The 20,780-nt window shown below is 39.8% G+C and overlaps 1 protein-coding gene across 2 annotated transcripts in view; it reads left to right on the forward strand.

Annotated features, from left to right (window-relative positions):
• dmd (dystrophin) overlaps positions 1-20,003 on the forward strand; it is a 387,210-nt gene extending 367,207 nt beyond the window's left edge. For both annotated transcript variants that reach the window (XM_030747286.1, XM_030747270.1), the window contains 8 exons: positions 389-427; positions 956-1,021; positions 6,116-6,181; positions 9,566-9,724; positions 13,812-14,055; positions 17,124-17,238; positions 17,457-17,546; positions 19,787-20,003. In XM_030747286.1, coding sequence (XP_030603146.1) covers positions 389-427; positions 956-1,021; positions 6,116-6,181; positions 9,566-9,724; positions 13,812-14,055; positions 17,124-17,238; positions 17,457-17,546; positions 19,787-19,905 — 898 coding nt within the window. In that variant the 3' untranslated portion in view covers positions 19,906-20,003. The remainder of the gene's footprint in view (positions 1-388; positions 428-955; positions 1,022-6,115; positions 6,182-9,565; positions 9,725-13,811; positions 14,056-17,123; positions 17,239-17,456; positions 17,547-19,786) is intronic.
• Positions 20,004-20,780: the final 777 nt, after the last annotated feature.

Raw genomic sequence — 20,780 nt, forward strand, 5'->3', positions numbered from 1 at the left:
TTGGACATAAAAAAAAAAAAAAACTACTTCACTCAGACAAAAATCACTCAAATGCAAGTGTGTGCACATTAAGGGTTGATATGTCACATGATAGGGGTATTTTATTATCTATATTTCTGTTAGTTTGATTAATGACATTTGTAGTGTTTTTTGAATCCTGGTCAACCAAATATTTCTTGATCAAATCTGTTGTTAGTTTTTGTGTGTGTGAGAGTGTCAGTGCATGCACTGACACACTATAACACCAAGTTCTCTTTATCGTCTCAGCCTGATACCAGCCACCCCCATCGCCTCCCTGCTGCTTTCCATATTTCAGCTCCGATTATACCCTTCTGTGTATTGTTGTCCCACTTCCTGTGTCATCATCTCACATTTTTTTGTTTTGCAGTCCTGTCACACTGATCAACTTCTGGCCTGTAGACCATGCGTGAGTACCTGGCTCGTACACAAACACGCACACACGTACAATACACTTTCTGTCAGTCTCTTCTTTTGTTACTCCTCTTACAGAGAAATGCAAGTGTCCCTCATTTTCTTTTTTCTTTTATCACATTTTTCTCTCTTTTTCAGTCACACATTCACCATTCACCCACGCATGTGCACACTTGCTCTCAGCTATTTGATGTCATTATACTCAATTCTTTTATTGCTTTCTATATTTTTGTCAGTATCAAGGTCCATTAAAGTTGTAAAGTTTTTGTTCTGATGCCCCGTTTGAAGCGAAGGCAAACAAATTCCAAGTGTAGTGCGGGATATAAGATGGAAGCTTATTTACAGAACATTTCACACTGGCACACATCTGCTGTCGCTCCATTCACTGCTCCCCTGTGGATTCATGCATCTCCTGCATGCTTGTGTGCGTGTATGTGTGCGTTTGTGAGTTTGAATTAATGAGTTGGATTCATGAGCTCTGTATCTTTCATTCTGCATCTTTCATTCTGCTTCTTTCTAACAGGCCTGGATCATCCCCTCAGCTCTCACATGATGACACGCATACACGGATCGAGCACTACGCCAACCGGTAACTTCTGCAGAATGTGTTTAAGCAACCTTCTCCTTCTGCCGCTCATCTTGCATTGCCCAACACTGTCCATACACTGCGAGCATTGTACAGTGCTGTTAAAAAATGTATTTGCCCGTTTCCTGATTGCTTTTTTTTTTTTTTTCAAATTTCTCACACTTAAATTTTTCAGTTTCAATTATAATATTGTAGAAAGACCCGATTAAATACAAAATGCACTTTTTAAATTATGATTTAATTTATTTAGAGAAAAACATCTACTCAAACATTCCTGGGCCTTTGTGGAAAATGTAATTGCCTCCAAAATCTGGTTGTGCTACCCTTAATTGCAAGAACTGCATTTAAGCATTTGCAGTAACTGGCAAAGAGTCTTTCACATTGCTGTGGCCTGCTCTTCTTTGCAGAATTGTTTTAATTCAGCCACCTTGGAGGGTTTTTGAGCATGAATGGCCTGTTTAAGGTAATGCCAAAGTGAATTGGATTTAAGTCTGGACTTTGACTAAGCATCTCCAACACCTTCATTTTGTTTGGTTTGGTTTTTTTGATCCATTCAAAGGTGGAATTGCTGGTGTGCTTTGAGTCATGACCTGTTGCTTGAGCATCAGGGTGCAAACTGATGGCTGGACAGTCTCCTTCAGGATTTTCTGTTGGACAGCAGAATTCATAGTAATATATTTTGGCAAGTCATCCAGGTCCTGAAGCAGTGCATCACACTTCTACCACCATGTTTGCCTGTTGGTATGATGTTCCTTCTTATTAAATGCTGTGCTTGTTTTAAGCCAGATGTAATGGGAAGCAAACCTTCGAAAAAGTTAAACTTTTTTTTCTCATTTGTCCACAGAATATTTTCTTAAACATCTTGGGGATCATCAAGAAAATTTTTGGCAAATGTGAAATGAGCCTTTGTGCTTTTTTTGGTCAGCAGTGGTTTTCACTTTGGAACTCTCCCATGGATTCCATTTTTGTCCAGTCACTTGCCTTACTGGTGAATCATGAACGCTGATCTTATTAACTGAGGCAAGTGAGGCCTTCAGTTCTTCTGGGTTCTTTTGTGACCTCCTTGATGAGTCATCAGTGTAATCATGGATTAATTTTGGTAGCCCAGTCACTCCCGGGAAGAACAGAAAACTGTTCCTAGTTTTTGCCATTTGTGGATAATGGTCTCACTGTGGTTTGCTGGAGTCCAAAAGTCCAAATGGCTTTGTAACCCTTTCCAGTCTGATGTCAATGACTTTGTTTCTCATCTCTTCTTGAGTTTCTTTAGATTGTGCTTGATGTGTTGCGTTTTGAGCTCTTTTATCCTGCTTAACTTTCAGACAGGTTCTATTTAACCCTTTAACAGCGAGCGAGTGATCGCTGCTAATACACCTGTTACCTGCCCTCACTTGCCATGAACAGCTGGTTAACGATTGTCTCACCACTGAGACGTTTGATCAAACGCACTTTGAATTACCATAATTACGCGACCGTTTGTCCTATCAGAAAAATTCAAATGATTATGTTATTATGTTAATTGTTGCCAGAAGTCCGCGATTGGTGGCAGTTTTGAAGTTCATGGGCCTGCTCGTGGGCCTGTGGTGAAAAAGGGTTCTAGCAGTAATCAGGCCTGGATGTGGCACTGTTCCAAAAAATCTGGGCATGTCACCGTTAATCCATGATTTAACAGTCCAAAAAAAAAGGGGGGGGGGGGGGGGGGGCAAACATTTTAAACAGCACTGTAGATAATGTCACCTCCAGAGAGAGGTGCCTTTCAGATACCAGAAACATTTAGATTCGTGTGATTTGAAGTCCACATTTCCTGTCCCCACCGTGCTCATGCAGACATTAAGTCAGAGGGGATCAGTTCCTAATTCTTTTCTGCTGCTGTTCTGGGGAGCTTTCACTCAACATTTTCATCACCATTCCACTTTAAAAATCCAAAGTCATCATTAAATAGCTTTTTTGGGGTTTAAAAGCCTGTCAGGTGTGTGTCTGAACAACCATAGCTTTCATTGGTTACGCATTCTTTCCATTAGCCATTAATGCTTCACAGTTAATGAGGAAAACAGCTACAGATTTCATAGAGAATAATGTAGCCACATGACACTAAAAGTTTTTGAAAACTATTGGAATTTACTTTGTGGCTCCATCAAACGGTGCAAAAACTCAGCGGTGAGTGCAGCACATGCCGCATCCTGTGTGAAACCCCCTCAAAGCTTTTTTCTTGGATCTGCAGAGGTCTTCTGCAGAGCTTAAAAACATTACATTTATTAATAAACTTAAAGGTATGACTTCTAAAATTTTTTCCAACAAGAAATACATACTTTAGGAAAAGAAAGTATTAGGATCAGATGGAGAAGGCAGGGTAATATATTTTCAGCTTAATTTTCACCCCAGGCCAGATGAGCTGTGACAATTTATAAGTCAGTGCAAATGTATGTAACAAATTATATGTAATTATGTAATTATTTGGGGTTTATGGGTTTAATTCATGCAGGGGGGGGGGGGTGTTTTGTTTCTTTTGCTTTGGAGTTTTTTTGGTTAAAAAAAAAAAAAAAAGAAGAACTTAATCAATTGATATATAAATTTTACTTTAAAAAATGTGTTTATTTCTCTCCCAGCACAATATGTAAGAGCATCATTTGCACATTACCATGAACAGGTTTACAGGTAACGATCAGTCACACAACTGATGCAGAGCAGTTATTAAATATGATTTTTTTTTTAAAAAAGAATTTGGTTTTTCAGACTTGGTGAGACATTCACATATTCAGGTCCAAATGTTTGATAAATTATTCCTGTTGTCTCACTGCAGCATTGTTGCAGTAAAGCACTCAGGACAGAGTCAAGTATTATCACTCAGTATTATCAGTGAGTTGTTGTGAATTGTGTGAATTGGCTTCACATAAATAAATTCTGCATGTCCCACCGGCAAATAATTGCAGTCTCGAGGAATTTTCAGTAACAAGTGTTCAATTTCTTACGCTTCTTCAGTGATTTACAGCTGAAGCTTGCTGCCTGGTATGTTTACCTCAGTCCTAAATGTGTCACCTTCTCATTGACCTAGTAACCGAGTAACCTTTTCAATTACTTACTCACAAAACACATCTCCTTTTCAAAGACATTTTCAATTTCATACAGAAAGACTTGCTTTTACATCCAAGTTCAGGTCATGAGATGCTACAGGGTATGGGTCATTAAGTTCCCACAGCAGTACTTAGAAATGTAGTCCCACTGCTTTTAATGCTAAAGTATGCTTAAGTTCTTTTCAGTTAGTAATGAAGATAAAGAATCGTCTAAGGCCAAACTAAAATATCAAGATCAAGACTGGTTACAGTAGAAACTAAATCTCTAAGCATTATCCAGTGGAACTCCATATCCATAAGCTAAGGCATCTGAAATGTTGCTTATATCCATTCATTCTTCAATACTAGACTTAGTAAAGGTAAAAGCCATTAATACTGTTGTGGCGCCACCTAGTCAATCAGTACTTTTTCAAAAAGGCTTCCATGTTTCTTCAGTTGGCAGTGATGTTAACTGCTCCCACAAACCCGCTGCTGAGGGCAAGAAGCCGTTAAATCAAACAGTGAGTCAATCAGGCAGTCAGTTGGCATTTTGGTCAGTCAGGAACTGTTGGCATTCTTCTATGGAGATGATGTGAGGTGTAAGCCACGGGCTAAGTGTTTGATCCCTGCCAGAGAGTGTATGACGCTGCTCACTGTTACTTCAGGCTACCACACACACACACACACACAGAAGTATACACAGACTCTTCCGGCCCAGTGCGCTCAGCCTGTCAGGCCCAGATCCACCCAGATATTGTCCAGCAGCATGATTAAAGGTGGGTAGTAAAGTGAAGAAGCGACATAATCAAGCCTTAAGTGACTCTTATAAGTGTAACTACGCCAGCCTAAGTAGATTCCAGTTTGTCACAGTCCATCTCCATATTTTTTTTATCTTTTTTAATATGAACTAATAAAGCTTCATTATCTTTCATCTTCAGGCAGACACTTCAACCACCAGAAACTTGATCACATGGAGATAGTGACCAGGAAATTTAAATGCTTTACTTTTCACTCAGTTCTTTTATCATAATAGATTTGTTAGAAAACCAGGGTGTTTGTTTTCAAGGCTCATCTTAATGGCCAGACACTGTTTTCTACAAAGATGATATTAGGGTTTTCTTTTCCTTTAGAGGATCTTTTCACATATTACAGAAAACATATTCCCTCACTTAGCTCCTGAAACAGTTGTTTTGAGAGATCTTACAGCTGTTATTACGCAGAGAAACTCTGTCTAGTTTTTATATGTGAATCTTCAGCGGCAATTATCTGACCAGCAAAGAAAAAAAACTTTATGAAAAGTAAAAAGTAATATTTTTGGAGTAAATATGTTTATTTTAAAAAGTGTCTGGAGAGGAGAGGCGGGGAAGAATGGAATGTCAGTGTCAAAATTATTTTGCATTGGAGTAAAATATATCTGTTTCTTTTTTTTTTTTTTTTAATGAAACTTCAGGTTTTGGTTTAAGAAAAAGTTGTTTTGTTTTCTCTCTTCTTTGTTCAGTCCTAGTTTATCACATGGTCTCGCTAAATAACTGGTTACATTTATACCATGCCAGAAACGGTCTTTCCCTGGGTTTGACAGGTTTAGCTGTTATCTGGACAAAATGAGGTTGGGTGAAAGGCAGTATTATCCTTAGGAGTGTGGTGTACTCCATGTTGAACCTTTTTTAATACTTTTATATAAAGTTCTCTGTATGTCTGAAACAAAAACAAAGGGCCCTGTGGTAATCTAAACCTGGCATGAATCTTAACCTGCACTGGGCTCTGCCATTGAGTCTCTATAGTGTATAACATTCATCTGCTGAGGATAAAATGATGACGTGTCAAGCACAGGGGGAAGCTATTCAAAGAACACTGATATTTTGTTTGTTTTTTAAACCTCTTTCCCATTAAAATAAGCATTTCCGTATCAAATTGTATATTCTTGAGCACTCTGAAAAAAAATAAGTCTTTAAAGTATTGTAAAGTATTAGAATTGTGTTTCCTTCTCATCTGCTAATTGCTCAGCCGTTTGGTTTTAGGACTGACTGCTCTGTTTCTTCCCCCTCCGCAGGTTAGCAGAAATGGAGAATCGTAATGGCTCTTATCTGAATGACAGTATCTCACCCAATGAGAGCATGTGAGAACCGCTTTTTGTCTGTCTTGTTCTTCCAAACTCTCCTCACTCACTTATTGGCTTGCTGTTTGTCAACTGGCTCTGTCTTCTTTGCTTCCATTGGCTGGTTGTGGTATATGTCAGTGACTGTGTTGGGTATTCTGGATCCAAAGTTCATGTTAGGGTTTTATTCTTGTTGTGTGCATCATCATCATCACACAAATATAGCTGTAGTGTACTTGGTGGTTATAGCTATCATGTTCATGTTGTCCTTAGGAATAGCATTTTTTTCTGCCTGTTTTCATGATTATTTCTCCTTCTTCACAGTCCCATCAGATGTGTTGCAAAAATAACATCATTGCAACCATCCATTAGCTTTCTACACCAGAGTCTAAAAAATGTAGTTACTAAGAAAATAATCTTTTGCAAGGTGCAGAGAGAGGAACAGACAGCCTGTGCACACACTGGCTGCCTTGTAGTCAAAGTTAAATTTGGAGAATAAATGCCTTGGCTTGCTTAAACATTACACTTCTCCATTTCTCTGTTTACTTTTTTATTAACCTAATGTTCTAATAGAAAACTATATCTCACCCTGCCTCCACAGGCTCTACACAAAACATATAAAAACATCTATATTCTTAGATCCATTTTGTTCAGCTTTTTCCCAGTGAGTTCAAATCATATTGCATCTGCACTACAGATGAGTACTGACTGAGGGCTGATATTTAAAACAGGTGTCAGACTGGTTGTACCAAAATATGAAAGGAGCATAGACAAAACTTATACAATAAGAATACATCAATAAAATTTATGTTTTCAAATTCCACTTATTAAAAAGAAATATTAAACTTAAATTAAAAACTTATTTAAAAAATTTTTTTTTACATTTCTAGTGTTGAGCAGTTGTGTTTGCTATGTGTTTACTTTCTGTGCTCTCTGGCAATGAATGGCAGGACTGAATCTTCAAATGTAAATGGTAAATGGACTAGTTCTTATATAGTGCTTTTCTACTCTAGCTGAACACTCAAAGCGCTTTATACACCATGTTTGCATCCATGGATCGCCACCTTATCGTGGTGGAGGGGTTTGTGTGTCCTAGTGAACCCAGGAGCTATGTTGCCCAGGGGCTTGTCCCCCTGGTAGGGTCTTCCATGGCAAATTGGTCCTGGGTGAGGGGCCAGACAAATAGCGATTTAGAAGTGTCACCAAGGGAACTGTTTACCCTGCCTGGGATAGGGTTGCCGGGGCCCCACCCTGGAGCCAGGCCTGGGGAGGGAGCTCAGGGGTCACGCATCTGGTGGCTGGTTTGGTGAGGCCATGGAAAAAGACTTTGAGATGGCCTTGAAGGGATTCTGGGATTCTGGCAAATGTCAGGCGACTCAGGAGGGGAAAGCAGTGCTCCACTCACACAGTCTATAGTGTGGGTGGGGCGCTGCTGACTTCAACTAAGGCTGTAGTCAGGTGGAAGGAATACTTTGAGGACCTCTTTAATCCCACTGACATGCCTTTTGTAATGGAAGCAGAGTCTGGGGATGAGGGGGATGACTCGCCCATCACTGGAGGTGAGGTCACTGAGGTAGTTAAACAATTCCTTGGTGCCAGGGCCCCTGGGGTGGACGAGATTCGCCCTGAGTTCCTGAAGGCTCTGGATGTTGTAGTGCTGTCTTGGTTGACACTCCTCTGCAACATCATGTGGAGATCTGGGGCGATGCCACTGAATTTGCAGACTGGGGTGGTGGTCCCCATCTCTAAGAAGAGAGCCTGGAGGGTGTGCTTCAACTATCGGGGGATCACAGTCCTCTGCCTCACTGGTAAGGTCTATGCCAAGGTGCTGGAAAGGAGGGTCCGTTTGTTAGTTGAATCCCAGATTCAAGAGGAACAATGTGGTTTTCATCCTGGTCACGGAACGCTGGACCAGCTCTTCCTCCTCTTGGGAATATTCAAGTATGCGTGGGAGTTTTCCCATCCAGTCTACATGTGTTTTGTGGACTTGGAGAAGGCATTCGATCGTGTCCTTTGGGGTATCCTGTGGGAGGTGTTGTTGCGGGCCTTTCAGTCCCTGTACAGCCACAGCAAAATCTTGGTCTATATTAATGGCAATAAGTCGGACTCGTTTTCTGTGGGTGTTGGACTTCACCGGGGCTACCCTTTGTCACCGATTCTGTTCATAATTTTTTGGACAGAATTTCTAGGCGGAAGGCTTCCACCTCAATGGCCTCAAAATCTCATTTCTGCTTTTTGCGGATGATGCAGATGATGCATCAACCCAACCATTTTACTATTTATAGTAACTTTAAAGAATAAAGAATTAACTGTAATCAATGTTAACTAATGAAATTAATGATACGTAACTGTAACTACTGGTATACTGACTTTAAAGAGACAGTGTATCATTATATCACCACTTCAAATTTGACTCCATTTGATTAGATTTTTTCTTTTTTCAAGTCTTTATTATGATCAATCTTCAGAAACAATGGATACTGCATTTCCATTAGTGTGACTCAGTGGGGTTTTTCATTTGCCTTGTCTCTGCTAAATAATGTTCCACGCCCTGGATTCTTAGATTGTAATGTAAGTTTGACCCCCAAAGGCATCAATAATATTTCATGAGGGTTATTGAAACTCATACAGATGTACAAAGAAATAATAATCCTGTTCACAAGCTAACATTAATTGAGTTTTGTGTAAAATGCATGGACTTCCCGTAAGGTTAAAGTTTAAAATTCGTTTAGTAAACATGGAATGTGAGCTGCAAAGATTAAGTTGAAACATGTCCACATAAAGTGCAAAATGCAGCTTGATTGATGAAGTGAATTAGATGAGCAGAAACAGTCTTTTATAGAGCAGACCTGAGAGAGCTCCACTCTGCCCAAAATGAGTTTGACTTTCAAATCAGCAGTTATCTTGAAGGTGAGTTTTCATTCAACACATATCTAAGGCTTTTTTAATATTCATGATGGCAGACTGGCTGGGCTGAAAGTAGTGCAGTGAGTGAAGTAGCTAAATACCTGACCTAATTGAAATACTCCTAAACCTTGTAGGCCATAAGTCTGACTGACTTGCTCTGAAATTCAGCGTTCCTAAAAGAGTTCAGGAAGACAGCTCTGGCCCTCTCTCTGTCCCTATGCTATTTCAGGGTTCTCTTTTGTGGTTCTGTTCTGTTTAGCTGCTGCTCTTTCATTCAATTGCTTTTCGTTTTCCCCATTTTCCTCTTTTGTGTGTGTGTGTGTGTGTGTGTGTGTGTGTGTGTGTGTGTGTGTGTGTGTGTGTGTGTGTGTGTGTGTGTGTGTGTGTGTGTGTGTGTGTGTGTGTTTACATGCACTGTCATCTCTGTGGATACATGAATGTGTGTTTTATGTGTGTGTGTGTATCATCGGTGGGTATGTTTGATGTGTGTGTCTGCAGCGATGACGAGCACATGTTGATCCAGCACTACTGCCAGTCTCTGAACCAAGGCTCTCCTCTTAGCCAGCCCCGCAGTCCTGCCCAGATCCTCATCTCCATGGAGACGGAGGAGAAGGGAGAGCTGGAGAGGGTCCTTAATGACCTGGAGCAGGAGAACAGGTCAGTGTTGAGATCCATTCTTTGTGTTAGCATGTTTTTTGTGGGCTGCATCATTTGTCATGACATGTTTATAACTGATTCTTTAGTGAACACTAGTTACTCATCAAAATGTTCACTTGCAGCCAAAGACTCGATCCAAATCTATAAATTGAAAACGAATAAAGAACTATAGACAACACAGAAAGCAAGTGTACTAAACATGATTTTTTTTTTTTTAACCCAGTGAGGTCATCATAGGTGATTACCCTAAGCTGTTTGTTTTTTATTTATTCATTGTTCTGCCAAGTGTTGGCAATCGGGGGAAGAAACAAAAGATTTTAACTGACAAGCATTAAAATCTGTTTATATTCTTTTTTCCCAGACAATGTCTGTTTTGCTTTTCTCCAAAATTTTGAGTCAAAGGGTTAAGGTTGCCACTGATGATGATTTAGACCACACAGAGTTCATATTTATTTAAAATGTAACTTTTAGACAAATGCTTAAAGTAACATAAAGATTTGACCAATTATGCAATTATGGCACCAGGTTTTTGGTAATGAGTATTAAGACTGATTGTTCCAGCGCCACAAGCTTGACTTTATTGTCAAGAATGTTTTCTAAGTGTTCTGTTAAAGGATGCTATTTGGGACAGATGATGTCTCTATTTAAACATGTTTCATGATAACATGAAAGATTTCTAGTTTTGTTAAGGCAGCCTGTTCATCCGTCACATTGATACGTCACTGATTTTCTATTTTTTACCATTTATGCAGTGTCCAGTTTGTAAGTAATTTGTTTCTCTACACCTGTGGTTCTTTGAATTTTTCTCGCATGTCCTCCTTAAAATTTTCAGCCTCCAGCTAACAATTTAAAATAATTCATGAACAATAAGAAATGATTCAAGCTTTTTTGTTGAAACGAAGGTCAGAAAAAAATTATGCATAAATCATATTTATTCAACTCTGTGCTGACATGCAGCTCCTCTGTGCCCCACAGTTGCTCCAGAGATCTAAAGGGCCTTTCCAACCAGAATCTGGTAGATTCTAGTAGAGAGCTAGTTAATGTGCTGTACCAACCTGTACCAGAACAATGAGTACTGCTATCAAATATAGTCTGGGGGATGTGATTCATTGGAGATGCAGTTGAATATGCTCTTTACTTATTTTTATTTTTACTCATTTTATTTATTTGTCTGACAAGATACTTTACAATTAAATTGTGTTACATACTACTGTTTGCTTGTCTGACTGAATTGGACTTCCATTATAATCTCTTTAATATACTGAACACCAGACCAAGTATGGCTTCAAGTTCATTTATAATAAGATTAGATATTATTTTTAATAAATGGCATGTGATACAACAGTTTTCTTCATACATGTCAGTAACATGCCCTCTTTACTAGTACTAGTACTAGCTTAGTTTCTAAGCTAAGGTCTACAAATGTTGTTATGCTGATTTCAAGTGCAAATTTGGACCCATGTGCAAGTCTCACTAGATTTAGGGAGAACTGAAAATTGCCCTAATTTAATTATATAAACCTTAGTAGAGCAGAAAAGTGCTGCTGTCCTGCTCTATGCCTTGTATTTCATCAGATGTTCTGCAGCTCCATTTTCTTTCAGCTTCTCCCTTTAGGGGTTGCCACAGTGGATCATCTGCCACAATCTCACCCTATCCTCCCCCGCTGACCAAGCTTCTGCATGTTTTCCATTATTACATCCATGAATCTTCTCTGCGGTGTTCCTCTTTTCCTCCTGATCCACAAACTTATGCTTGCTCCATATTCAGCATCCTTTGTCCAGTATTTCCACTATCCCTCATTTGCACATGTCCAAACCATCTCAGTCTTGCCTTTCTAACTTTGTATTCAAAATACTCAACCTGAGCTGTCCTACTGATATAGTTCTAATCCTGGTCACTCCCATACAATCCCAAGCCAATCCCTGCCACTTCTGACTTCCTCATACAGTACCACAGTTCCTGTTTTGACACCCAATCTTTTTTTCAAAGACAGTGCAAATCCTTCAGCCCTTCTCCATCAATACTCTCAAAGCAAATATGGTAAATGGTAAATGGACTAGTTCTTATATAGTGCTTTTCTACTCAGTCTGAGCACACAAAGCGCTTATACAACACATTTACATTTACCCATTCACCCATTCATACAAGCACTTCCATGATTAACTAAGTTAAGTGCTTTAATTATCTAACATTCACACACATTTACACTACAACAGTTGCCTCGGAGAGCAATTTGGGGTTAAGTATCTTGCCCAAGGATATATAGGCACGCAGCCTGGAGTAGCTAGGAATTGAACCCCTGAATTTTTGATCAGTAGGTGATCCTTCTCTACCTCCTGAGCTATAGCCCAGGGGTATAATGCATATAATACATAAATATCACATATGTTGTATAAAGTGCTTTGAGTGCTCAAAGTAGAGTAGAAAAGCACTATATAAGAACCAGTCCATTTAGCATTCACCATTACTCTCGATATGAAGCCATGCTGCTTGCTAACCGTCACCTCTCTAGCTTCCACAACTCTTTCCCATAGCTTCATAGTATGGTTCATCACATTTATTCATCTGTAGTTACTACAGCTCTACACTCCACCCTTCTTCTTGAAATTGATACCAGTGCACTTCTCCATTCCTCAGGCATCTTCTCACTCTCCAAATTTTTTAAACAATCTGGTTTAAAATCCGTTGCCCTCTCTCCTAGGCATCTCCATATCTCCACGGGTATGTCATCTGGACCAGCTGCCTTTCGACCTTTCATTGTCTTCATAGCTGCCCTCAATCAGTTCCTGATTCACTGGTCTCTATCCATCCTTCTCTCCCTCTCTCTCATATTCTTCATTTGTTAGTTTCTAAAAGTACCTCCATCCTCTCAAGACACTTTGTCTTCTTATTTGATGATCTGTCTACCCAATTGATAGTTCTGTTGTCCTTAGCCTCACATACCACTCAATATAAACCTTTTCCTTTTTCTTTGCTACCTCTTTTGCCTTACATCTAGTCTTCCAGTACTCCTGTCTACTCTCTCCGTCTGCCTGATTGTCCCACTTTTATTCCACTTATTTTATCCCATGCTCTTCACTATGTCACAGAACTTCTCCTTGAACTCTGTGAAACATTCTTCCTTCCTCAACTTCCACCTTGCCTCTGCCTTCATTTACTTGCTCTTCTTGATTTCCAAAGTCATCCTACAGACTGTCAACCAATGCTGCCTAGCTACATTCTTCCCTGACACCAACTTGCAGCCTTGTATCTCTTTCAGATTGGATATTCGGCATAAGATATAGTCCACCTGTGTGCACCTTCATTCACGTTTACCCTTACCACAGCTATTTCTATCATTTTTGTGAAATTCACTCCCATCTGTCCTTCTGCATTTCACTCCTTAACACCATGCCTATCAGTCGCCTCCTTATCACCTCTGTTCCCATAGTCTGCTCCAATCACCACTCTGCCCCCTTGGAGATATTCTTCCACCACTTCATCCAACTTACTCCAGAAATTCTCTCTCTCTCCTGTCATCCAACTTGTGGAGCAACACATTAACAAATTTCAGCATTACCTCTTTCCAGCTTCAAACTCATAATCCTGACACTTAACCTCCACAGCACTATTCACATGCTCTTCCTTCTAGATTACCCCTACTTTGTTTCACATCCTATATCCGATGGTAAAACTCTTTGAATCCACCTCCAATGCTCTCTCCATTTAGGCCCTACATTCAAAGTCCCTACTCTCACTACACTCCAGCCTTTCCTTCTGTCTGGCTGCCATCGAACACAACTTCCCCCTCTTCTTTTTCTTTTGTCTTGGGCCAACAGTAGCGCAGTTTCCACTACCACCCATTTGGCCAGCAGCACTGGAAGCGGTTGTTGTTGTTGTTGTTAACTTGGGCCCCAATGGATCCTGTGTGGAAATCTGATTGTTGAATTGGCAAATATTTACACCAGATGCCCTTTCTGATGCAAACCTCCCCATTTTTTCTGTGCCTGAGACCAGCATTAGGAGTACACTGGTTTTCCCCTTCATATTTTATATGTATACCAGAGCTTGTAGCAGAAAGTAATAGCATTTCTGGCCCTCTATGCAGGAAGCTACAAGCTGAGTACGACCGCCTGAAGAAGGCACACGACAGAAAGGGTCTGTCCCCACTGCCATCGCCCCCGGAGATGCTCCCAGTTTCACCGCAGAGTGCACGTGATGCTGAGCTCATTGCCGAGGCTAAACTGCTCCGGCAACATAAAGGCCGTCTGGAGGCACGGATGCAGATCCTGGAGGACCACAACAAACAGCTTGAGTCCCAACTTCACAGGCTGAGACAGTTGCTGGAGCAGGTATACACAACAAATGGCAGCTCTAGTACACATGTACTGAGTGTACTTTGACCACAGTTCAAGTTACAAATGTCTGTGTCACTTCTCAGCATGTTTTAAATTAGGTGATGGTATAACAGCTTAAGGGCAGCATGGTGGTGCAGTGATTAGAACTCGGTTCTCTGGCTTTTTCCCCAACAGACATGCATGGTCTATGTTTATTGGCAATAAGTGTGAGTGTGACTGGTTGTTTGTCTCTGTGTGATGGCCCTGAATGGCAGCCTTTCCAGGGTGCATCCCATCATTCACTCTATGACACCCCTGCCCCCCACTCCGCCCATACACACCCACACCCACATTTAAGTGAGTTTTGGATTAAAGCAAAAGCCTATTATCCATATTAACCTTTCTGCATTCATTTTGCTACATAAGGGACAACAATGTTGTTTCATCTGCCATTCTGTTTCTTGCTGGTTGGTGTCTGACATTCTTTTCTGTGCATTTTTGCTGAGTTAATGAAGGCTCAGTTAGGATAACCAAATGTTTTAAGAGCTTTTTTTACATGTGTGTATTCCTTTTCTTTCCCCTTTGAGCAAGCACTTGGCAACAGTGGGTACAAAAAACCCTTCTTTTAACAGAAAGAAACATCTGGCAGAACAAGGCTCAGGGAGAGGCAACCATCTACTGCAACTGGTTGGGGGTGAGGGGAGGGAGACCGGACATGCTAGAGATTAATAATAACTAATGTTTAAATGCAGAGTGGTAAATGGACTAGTTCTTATATAGCACTTTTCTATTCAGTCTGAGCACTCAAGCAACACGTTTTACATTTACCAATGCACACCCATTCATACAAGCACTTCCAATATTAACTAAGTTAAGGGCTTTTAATTATTTAACGTTCACACTCCGACGGTTGTGTCGGAGAGCAAGTTGGGGTTAAGTATCTTGCCCAAGGATACATTGGCAATAGCCAGGAATCGAACCACTGACCTTTCCATCAGTAGGTGACCTGCTCTACCTACTGAGCTACAGCTCAGTGGTGTATAAACACAGAGAGTGAGGAAAGAGCTGAATGAAGAAGAAACACTCGTGCATCGTGGGAAGCCCCCCAGCAGCCTAGGCTTAATGCAGCGTACCTAAGGGACTGTTCAGTGTTACCTGATCCATCCTTAACTATAAGCTTGATCAAAAAGAAAAGTTTTTAGCCTAATCTTAAAAGTAGAGAGGGTGTCTGTCTCCCGAAACCAAATTATTGAAGACCTTGTATGTGAGAAGAAGGGTTTTAAATTTTATTCTGGCTTTAACAGAGAGCCAATGAAGAGAAGCCAATATTTGTGGCAGTGGCGCAGTGGGTAGGCGCTCGCCTTCCAGCCGCAAGGTTGCAGGTTCAAGCCTCTGTCCCTGTGCTGCGTTGTGTCCTTGGGCAAGACTCTTAAACCACATGGCCTAACGGTAGCGCCGTCTCTGGCTGCATGACCACAGATGCTCGTCTCTGGATGAGTGATCTGGAACGATCATTTCATTGTGTGCCTTGTGCGCACAATGACAATGAGTTGAATCTAACATCTAATATGGAAGAAATATGTTCTCTCTTTCCAGCCCGTCAGTACTTTTACTGCAGCATTTTGGATCAACTGAAGACTTTTCAGGAAGTTTTTAGGACAGATAATAAAGAATTACAGTAGTCCAGCCTAGAAGTAATAAATGCATGAATTAGCTTTTCAGCATCACTCTGACACTCTTACAGTTTAGCTAATTGGTTTGTGTCATTCGGCTTCAATAAATTTATAACGCTAGGTGTCATCTGCATAACAATGAAAATATATGCTATGCCTTCTAATAATGCTGCCTAAGGGAAGCATGTATAATCTAAAAAAAATGGTCCAAGCACAGAACCTTCTAGAACTCCATAATTAACCTTAGGTTATCAAGAAGACTCCCCATTTACATGTGTTTACAAGATAGTCATGATTCAAACCACTACAGCACAGTACCTTTAATATCTGCAGCATGCTGTAATCTCTATAATAAAATATTCTGGTCAACAGTATTGAATGCTGCACTGAGGCCTAGCAGGACAAGCGCAGATAGATGAGTCCACTGTCAGAGGCCATAAGAAGATCATTTGTCACCTTCACTAATGCTGTTTCAGTACTATGAATTCTGAAACCTAACTGAAACTCTTCAAATAAACCGTTCCTCTAGAAATGATCAGTTCATTCATGATTTTTTGAGATAAGTGGAAGGTTTTGGCCTCTTAATTAACTAAGACAGCTGGGTCAAGTGATGGCTTTTTAAGTAATGGTTTAATTACTGCCACCTGAAAGGCCTGTGATACATAACCCATTGATAGAGATTAATGAATCATTAATTAGTGGTAGGACTTGTATGAGCAGTCTTGTAGGAAATACACCTATATAACATGGCATTTTTTAGTGATTGAAGAGCTCTTGAATTAAGCTGTTTCCGTCATGGCCTCCGGACTGGACGGTGTTTGGCAATGTTGTAGTTTTAGGTGCTTGTTAGCGGTATAAACTCAGCCACCTACAACATGTGCATGTACAACTCAGACATGAGTTTGGGTGGGACTCCTTTGTGAATGTTTTGAAGTCCATATATGCAGGGTGTAGCATCCCAAGGTATAGGCCGCAGTATGTAGGGTGGTCAATGGCTTTTTCCTTAATCAAGACTACCATGGCCTTTTTATACTGAGAACCTGCACAGACAATCACATGTGAAGCATTAAAACTCAGGCTTTGAGAGACAACAGGAGACCAAAATCATTTTCATGCTGCCCAGATGATTTTCTGCTTTCAGTGGTTTTCATTGTTTGAGCTGAATTATTTAAAATAACATTAAATTGTTTGCTCTCTTCTTTTCTCCACCTAGTTTGACAGCTAGGGCCACTCGGCTATTGAAAATTAGTTACAAAATGTTTCTAGAGTTTTGGGGCCAACACTCCAATACCTTTTGGATAATTTTCTTTATGAAATAATACTTAAATGTGCACAATTGATAGTGCTGATGCACTCTTTTTCATAAGCTGTGATATAACTACCAAGTTCATGTGTGCGTGTGTGCCTCAGACGGATTCCAAGGTGAACGGCACAGCTCTGTCCTCCCCATCCACTTCCTCTCAGCGTTCTGACTCCTCTCTCCCTCTGCTTCGTGTGGCTGCCAGCCAAACTACTGATACAATGGGTAAGAACACCGGCACACCCTCTTTGATATCCTTTAATTTGAATTTGCATCCTCCTCTTCAGAAGCATAGTATATATAAATAGATATGTCTGATTTTACCACCTGTAGAAAGACACAGATGTCTACATAAGACAGCAGAGCACTGCTTTAATACTTTGTGTGCATGTGTTAATATTCATCAAGATATCCTTAAATGCTTTATCTCCTTCCTGTTTCAGGTGATGATGAGCTTTCCAGCCCTTCCCAAGATGTAATTGGGCTGGAGGAAGTGATGGAACAGCTCAACAATACTTTCCCTCACAGCCAGGGTATGAAATACCCTCTTTCCAACAGCAGCCGCCCTTTTCTGAGAAAGGCTCTAAGATCAGGAGAGCTGCTTTGCTAAGAGTCCCTCCTCAGCAAGATGTTTTTCCTGTCTACTGCCACATATCAAACTGAGGAAATACTTAATACTAAAACTGAGCATCTCATTTGTATGAATAATTTTGTCTGTGATTGATTTAGTGCACAGGTTGTAGTTTTTCAATCTCCTCCTTGTTAAAGAGATGCATCTATATTTCCTTCAGTGAGATACTCAGAACAAACCTTATTCCTGTAATCCTTCATTAAAGTATCACTTGCCCTTCAGGCATCTTTCTTCCTCTCTGTTACCAATACAAGATGATTTTACCTATCTACCTTCTTGTCTTCTCTTTCCTCCTTTTTCCATGAGCCAGGAGGGAGAAAGGGACACCCATGAGAGGTTAGTGGCTCATCTTTCTTTCCCTCCCCACTTTTAACATTGCCCACTTCTGTCGCCATTGCATCAATACCATATCTGAAACACTTTTTGCCTTAAACATTATGGTTTAAATGTCATGTAGAACAGGATCTGTAACAGCTGAAAAAATTATTTTTAATTTTGGGCACGTTATGGCAGAGTGGAGATGACATGGTACAGTGATGCACTGGGACAAAGCAAATGTCTATTCTCTTTTGCTTTTTCTTTCATTTCCTTCCACCTTTTCTGTCACACCACAGTGCCAGTCTTCACTATAGGGAGTAGAGTTAATGCTCTAGTGAGTAGTCTGTGCTGTGCGTCTGTACATATGCTTGTAGAATTCCTAGGATGACACTTCAGTTCACAACACAGTATGCCCGCAGACAAAGTTATTATGCAGTCTGCTTTGTTTCTCTGCAATGTCAGTGTTGTACCCAGCAGCTGCACTTTATACATTTCATTTGCTTAAAAATTGGAACTTGTGGGTTTTGACTCGTATTCATATAATCTGTAACAAGGTGGTGTTTTTAGGGCTGAGCCAGAATAAGTTTGATAGGAATCAGATTGGCACTATGTAGTTTCAGATGTGGTGGGCACAGTTCCTCTGGGGCCGGTCATTGAATCTGTGAACTAGCTTTAAAGATGTGCTGTGTGACCATGTCAATAATCACTTAGTTCTGTAGGAAAGAAGATCAGATTGTTCCAGAGAAGGGTGAGAGGCAGTATTGTTTAAAAATGGGGATAAGTATACACATCTTTAGATACAGTCTCCGGTGAGATATTGATACTGTTACAGATTCTCTTTCATCTGACTCATCATACTTTATGTTTACAGTTGTTACTTTTAGTTTATTTGAATTGGGTTGTTATCAGTGATATTTTCACCATAGTTCTTAAATGACAAAATCAGAGCCAAATGAACAAATATCATCGGTTTACATTCTGTGTTTATATATTGATCAATTTTGTATTCTTTGAAAGATATTTTAATGTATCATTGTATTACTAATGTAGACCAATACAGCTTGTCATGACTAGTGTATGCCATAGCTGTTTTTTTTTTTCAGTTCAGCTCATTTTTACTTTGTTAGCTCTCGGTAACAGTTTTTTTTTTTTTTAACTGAATAATTTTCTGAGAGAATTTTTGAAATAACTTCATAATTCCAGGAATTATGTACATGAATTTTTTAGAGCTGGAAAATACATTTAAGCTCTGTTAAAAAGTGTATTCATTTTACAGATTTTACAAAATCAGTTTTATACCCACGCCAAATGTCACAATCTAAACCCTTGTTTTTGTTCAGCATAATTGTTTCTATGACCAACTTCAAGCATGAACAGCATGGAATATATATTATAGTTTCAGCAGCAAAACTTAATGTCTGAGCATTAGTGGTTTGATTGACTATATTAGAAAATTATTTGAACACAGAAGGAATCACAGTTAAAAGATGAGCCTGGTATCAAAATGTAGGTTTTTAAAAAAAAGAAACCTTTCAGATGATGAAAATTGTCATGAGTTATTGCATCATGGCATGACCCTGCTCCTACCCTTCTCTACTGAATTAGGAATCAGAATACAGAAAAACATACTGAGTATCAGCGTGTGTTTAGATTGTGACATTTGGAAATTTGTATAACATTGATGTGGTTGCAGGTTTATACAGAGCTTAAATGTGTTTAAGCTCTGTTTGTTTTTGAGGGATCAAAAATGCTGAAAAATGTAATAGAGGGGGAGTTAGGCGATTTTATACGGAATGTTCCATATTCCATATGTTCTTCCCTTAGGTCCCAGCATTGGCAGTTTGTTCCACATGGTTGATGATCTGGGCCGTGCCATGGAGTCACTGGTCAGTGTGATGACAGACGAAAGGAGCACCAAACAGCACGAGGCCCTGCACTTCTGATCCTGCCTTTAACCCCACCTCCTCTCTCTCTTCCCTCTCCACCATCTTTCCCTACCTCCCTGCCTATCGCATGCTTTTCTAGTCAAAACAACTGGATTGGAAACAGTTTACAAAGAGAATAAATATATATATATATATATATATATATATATATATATATATATATATATATATATATATATATATATATATATATAAAACGTCTATTTTTGTGAAGTATTACAGTTCCAGCAATGACTCGTCAGAAAACAAAAAACAGAAGTACATTATAACTTGTAGAATTCAGTAGTTTCTTAAAATGTCTTGAAGTTGTTTTTAAAAGGGGCTGTTTTTTTTTTTGTTTTTTTAAACTTCTATGCAATTGTATAAAACAAGAATGGGGGGTGGGGGGTTGGCGATGAGATGCAAATACATATTGTCATATATTTGCCAGCTCTTTGTAACTGGGGAAACAGCATTTCAGGCATTTATATGAAAAAAAGAATGATTGAAATCATATAAGGGTGCTTTATAAAAGAAAAATGTCATTGTAACAGCATACACTACTGTCAAGGTAATGCAGACAACCTGGATCTTTACAGACTGTCGGTGTGTGTGTGTGTGTGTGTGTGTGTGTGTGTGTGTGTGTGTGTGTGTGTGTGTGTGTGTGTGTGTGTGTGTGGTCGTGCCTAATTTCCATATTAGAATCCTGTTTCCAAAAAAAGTTGAGACTATGTAAGAGGTCAATAAAAGCAAAAAGCAATTTGCTAATTATTGAACTGAAAATAGTATAAGGACAACATGTCAGTGAACCAGTGAAATGTGTTACAGCAACAGCAGTTCCCCAGCAGGTCCTTGTCTAAAACATGGCTTCTGAAAGTTTGATGACTCAGTGC

This window comes from Archocentrus centrarchus, chromosome 2, assembly GCF_007364275.1.
Source record: "Archocentrus centrarchus isolate MPI-CPG fArcCen1 chromosome 2, fArcCen1, whole genome shotgun sequence".
Classification (NCBI taxonomy): Eukaryota; Metazoa; Chordata; class Actinopteri; order Cichliformes; family Cichlidae; genus Archocentrus; species Archocentrus centrarchus.